Source organism: Papio anubis, chromosome X, assembly GCF_008728515.1.
Source record: "Papio anubis isolate 15944 chromosome X, Panubis1.0, whole genome shotgun sequence".
Taxonomy (NCBI): domain Eukaryota; kingdom Metazoa; phylum Chordata; class Mammalia; order Primates; family Cercopithecidae; genus Papio; species Papio anubis.
In genome coordinates this window covers 82,603,589-82,609,020 of record NC_044996.1, presented here as the reverse complement: position 1 = coordinate 82,609,020, position 5,432 = coordinate 82,603,589, and the positions used below count along the sequence as shown (strand labels likewise).

General features: G+C 48.9%; 1 protein-coding gene across 1 annotated transcript; it reads right to left on the bottom strand.

The window, feature by feature from the left end:
• Positions 1 to 634: 634 nt before the first annotated feature.
• Positions 635 to 5,432, bottom strand: PJA1 (praja ring finger ubiquitin ligase 1). The gene is given in 7 exon segments (XM_003917826.5): positions 635 to 1,641; positions 1,643 to 1,832; positions 1,834 to 1,917; positions 1,919 to 2,011; positions 2,013 to 2,148; positions 2,151 to 3,034; positions 5,287 to 5,432. Coding segments are annotated over 6 exon segments (1,737 nt in total). The 5' UTR covers positions 2,974 to 3,034; positions 5,287 to 5,432; the 3' UTR covers positions 635 to 1,230.

The window sequence follows — 5,432 nt, the reverse complement described above, 5'->3', positions numbered from 1 at the left end:
TAATACTGTATTTGATTATGAATATATACACACATATACATACATACACACACTCATATATATGTCTAAAGACACACACAAGAAGTAAACACACCATTTTCTGGTGTGTTTCTTACCTCTGTGTAAGAAAGAAGGTAAATATTATGGGCTGAGGAACTTCACCTGTGCTTAAAAAAAAATTATTTATTGGAGAGAGAGAGAGAGAGAAGAGAGGGGTGGCAGGAGAGAGAGAGAGAAAGAGAGAGAGAGAGACATCTCTGAAGCAAATATAGCCAAATGTTAAAACCTGTTCACTCTGTGTAAGTGAGTACCTGTATTTTCCTGTAGCACTTGTGTGGCATATTTTTTCTATTCCTATCTGTGTCACTGTGTTAAGCTATAAAATTCGCATATAGCTTTATTTTTTTGGACCCATTCCCTCTGAGAGTTTCTATTTTCTCAAAGGTGATTTCAACTCATTCATCCCTACATTCAGTTTGGACTTAATCCTGGCATTGTTTTGTTTCTTTACCATGCTTTCTTATTGTTTCTTTCTTTCCTTCTTTGTTTTCTTCCTTCTTCATCTATTTGACTTTTTCCCTGTAGTAGCTGGACAACCATACACTTTATTCCTACTTTTAAAGTCACTGCCCTCTTTTTTTTTTTTTTTTTTTTTTTTTTTTTTTTTTGCGATTGTTGAAGTCAGCATTTCCAGTGAAACTAAAGTTTTTGATGCAAATGCAAGGGATCAATTATAAAGTCATTCAGTACCACTGTTTCAGACAAAACCAAAGAATTCCATTATACCATGTAAAACCAAAAGAAAAACTTTAATAAGCTTTTACAGCACTGCAATTACAGGAACATCGACCCATAACATGCAACAAAAATGATTTTGCCTTTTGGACATATTTAACAGATACACTTGACATTACAAGTAACAGCAACACATTCTACTGAAGAAAACAAATGCGATTTAACTTTCAGGTTAGAAAACGTATGTTCTTACTGCAATCTCAAGTAGCATTTATAAAGTTTAGTTTTCCCTTTTCTAACCTCTAAAAGATGATATGATTTTTAATGCAATCATACACAACTGTTTTCACATTGGAAATAATCACGAGGAATCAATAGGTTTAGGCTAACTGACTGACTGGTTTTGTTTCCATTGTTAATTTCAAGAGGGCTCCTGCAGTATTGTGGATTTCAGATGGGGAAAATAATCAGACCAGGAGTAAACAGCCTTGGTCTTTAGAGTGGGGGAGGGAACATGCAGCGGCACACAGGGCAGGTGCCTGACTTCTGAAGCCAGATGGACACACACGGCTTGTGGAAATAGTGGTGGCATGGCAGCTCAGTTGCCACCTCCCCCTTCACATATTCGCTACAGCAGATGGGGCAGCACATCTCCTGACCAACTGCGCCATGATCTTCAGTGACCAGGATCTCGGGAAGAGCGTCAATGCTCTCCTTGCTTGCTGGTGGATTGGCCACCTCCACATCCACTGCAAGAGACTCCAAGTGTGCAAGGGCAGTTTCCATTGCCTGGGCCAGGCGTTCTTCAAGTGCCATGTAGGTGAGGAACTGAGGATCCACATAGGAAATGGCTTCAGCCACTCCTAACCCATCTGCAAATCCATCAAAGAGGCTCCAACTAATTCCCTAGGTCTTCGCCACACTGGAGATTACCTTTCAAGTTGTTGTTTCCATCCAGCATGAATACCCCAGGCTGCATCAACTCATGACCAGAATCATTATCCCCCTCACTGCTACTCTCATTCTCATTGTACTGGAGCCAAGGAATTTCTCCTTCTTCCAGGGATGCCTGCTCTTCCTGAAGAGATGGTTCTAACTTCACAGGCCTGTTGCTGGCTGCTGCCAGCACTGGCCTCAAGGCCAGCCCCGCACTGGCACTCCAGCACCGGGCCGGGCTGCCAGTGTGCTGGCACTCACCCAGCCTGTGGAGTGTTCCCTCCGCAGAGTCTCCCAGCTTTCACCACTGAGACAGGGCTGCTCCCCGCTTCGATACTCACTCCAGAGCAGCAATCCACTCTTTGTCACTGTCAGAGTCTTCCTCGCAGTATTTGTAGTAATCATCACTGTGCGTCCAGAAGTCAGGGTCGGCCATGGTGTGTCACGCCCTGCACCTTTCTGGTTTCTCACCGGTCACCTCACTTCCCGTTTGTCTTCAGGGTACTTTGGCTCAGAATAGCCACTTGAACTCTCGCCTCTGCCTCTTCTTGCTGGGCCATCTGAGTGGCCTTCATTGTCATTGGCAGTATCCCTCCACCTGGAAGTACTGTGTGGCATATCATCATCATCATCAGTATCAAAAAAAATTTTTGGTTTCACGCAGTTTGGACTTGACAGGTTTCTGATTTTGGGCCTGACCACAGGTTCCTCTGCACTCTTTGAGGTGTTTTCCCCACCACCACAAATACTCACAGGAGCCCTGCTGGGACGTGCAGGTAAATTTTGCTCCCTTTTCTCCCTCTCCAAGCTGTCACCTTTTGTAGCCACCTTGCCTTCAGCAGAAGACGACTGTGAGGCCACACTACTTTGTGGCAGGAAGTCAGCTCTGCTAGCTGAGCATCTTGCTGCAGGGACTGGGTCTAACTTGTCTCGCTCCTCTCTCACATCACGGCTAAAACTAGAGAACTGTGGAGGTGGCCCAGCCAAAGACCTTGCCCCTTTCTCTGGGTCATACAGCTTATCATCTTTAAACTTGCCAGTTTTTCCTCTCGCTGGCGGTCGCTCAACAGGCCCAGCCCCCTCCTCCTCACTATCATCTGCCCCATAAGAGTCAATATGTCCATAGGTCATTCCTCTTCTGCTACCCGAAGCTCTGTACTCTCTTGGCGGATACCTGGAATAGTCCTCATTATCAATATTTAGGTTGGTTCCCGAACTCTCGCTGTCGTCCCAACTACGACGAGTAGTGGAAAATGGCGATCGGCTCCTCTTGGTGGTTTGACTGGAGGCTGATCTGTGCATTGGGACTTTGGAGTTCGTCTTTCTCTGGCTGGCAATCCTTTCCCGCTGGCTCGTGGGTGGCCTGAAACTGACATAAGCATGCCTTCTTCCATACCTCCTACCTGTATTGGACTGATACCCTCCTGTTGGATTGGGCCATACAGGCTTGCTAGATTCCTGACCCGTCACTCTGACTTAGGAGGGTTTTCAATACAGCTGGGGCTCGGGCAGAAAGATTCCTGCTCCCTGCACACGTTTTTCAGATGGGAAAGTAAAATCAGTTTAGAATAAAGCAGGGAGATTTATTTTCACTTCAGCAGGCACGTAACTGAAAGAATAAGGGGCCTTTAAATTTAGTTTCACTTTCTTCTAAGGCCTGGAGTAGCATTCCAGTGACAGGTGTAGACCTGGAACACATTTTTAATGTTGGCAAAATGATTACAAGACTGGGTTTGCAGGAAAGCCAGACTTAGGGGAGAATCTGACGGAAGATGGGGGGTGACCGGACACTTGGAAGGTGGGTGAAGTACTGTAGAATTGTGCCAATGTGGGGAAAGGAAAGACTGCTGTAGTTTTCTTTTTATGGGGTGTCTGCGTTTTTCTGAGTGCTGCAGACATACAGGAGAAATGCAAATTGGAATAGAGTGGAAAATACAGATTGCTGTGTGCGCACAAGTCCCTATGTGTCTATCAAGAGGAGAGGGACAGGTGGAAGGGGACCAGCAATCCTGCAACAGAGGGATGTTTATGTTTGTAGGGGGAAAGGGTATGAGTGTTAGAATGATTCTGGATGTGGGTATGAAAATGACAGGCATGGGTGGGGTGGCTTTGGAGGAGAGGGGTGTGTGTATCTATGAGGAAAGGGAAGGTGTTTGTGTGTGTCGCTGTATGTGTGGCAGCTGAAACTACAGAAGGATGCCCATGTTTATGTGTATGTCACAGGCAGGGGAGTGTATGGTTGGCAATGGAGAGGAGTGTCTGAGAGTTTGAGTGTGCGTATGTTAGTCAAAATGGGAGGCAACAATGGAGAAATGTCAGTGTGCGCAAATGCAGCAGGCACAAACGGAAGCGGGGGTCGGGAGTGGCGCAGCACTGGAGACGGATGCGCTTGAGGTGGATGGAACAGAGGCCGGCAATCAAAGAACGATGCCTGCCTGTGTGGATATGGCAAGCAGGGAAGCAGGTGGTGTCCCCATAGAAGGATTTATGTGAGTGTGTGTGTACACCTCAGGGACCAGCGAAAGAGCTGTGTCTGACACACGTGGCGGAGAGATCAATAGAGGAGAGCATTTGAGGAGGGGGTATGAATGAGCACATGTGGCTGTACATGCATGTCACTGGCCAGCAATAGAAGGATGTCCTTATGTGTGTATATGACAGGAAGGAAGAAGGAGAGCAGCCTGAGGGGGTGTGTGAATAGGCATGTGTTCGCGAGAGCACACAGAGGCCGAGCAGGGAGGGGGCCGGTGCTAGAGGTGTGTATGTGGTAGGCGGATAGAGGAGGGGGAAGGCATGGGAGGGTGTGAGGGTGTGTGAGAGGGTGTGTGAGAGGGTGTGTGAGAGGGTGTGTGAGAGGGTGTGTGCTGCGTGTGCCTGCGCATGCGCGGGAGAGAAGACGCACTGGAACCTTGAGGATGGAGGGGCAAGGAGGGGGCTGCAATGGAAAGCTTCTGTGCGGGGGCGCGTGCTCGCGAGACACGGAGGGGTGTGGGGTAGGGGGTATGCAATGTCATAATAAGAGGTGGGAAAAGGCCATCAGCTCAAACGGGAGACCCAAACCGATGTAGCAGGGAAGAGGCAAAATGAAAGAAAAGGGCGTGCGTGGGTCTAGTTTTCCCTGAGAATAATTATTTTTTCCTCCTTACAATTTTTTCCCTGGGAACAGTATTTTTACCTAAAAATCTTAACCATTTACCATTTGGCAAAACAACAGCAAAATATGGGAAGAAAGGCCACGGAGTGCTCCGCAAAGGGGCCGAGGAGGGAAGAAGGAAGGAGAGGGGAGGAGAGGCAGGGAGAAGTGGGAGAGGGCCGCGACCACCACTACCCTCCCAATAGCGATGAAAGCCACTCGAGTGGGGACCGCGCCACACGAAAGGGGTTCCCGGCAGCGGAGGATGCGGCCCCAGAACAGGCCGATGTAGAACATGGGCCTCACTCTGCAGTCAGGTCCCGCGTCCGCCCCACCCCTTCCCGAGGGGCGAACCTGAAAAGCAGTTCCCAGGAACCCCGCAAAATCCTCGTCCCCGTGCCCGGCCACTCGCACTGCGCCCGACCACTCGCGCCACCGCCAGCGCCCGGAAGAATCGAGGAAACAATCAGCCTTTCACTCACCAAGTCCAGAAAGCCACACGCTTTTCAGAGAAGCAGAGCTCTCGGACCTCCGACCGCCACGACCGCCAGAGCCGCTGCTCCCGGTCTCGAGCTCCTCCCCCGCCAGACAGCAGCGGGGCGGGTGGCGACTGCGGCGGCGGAAGTGA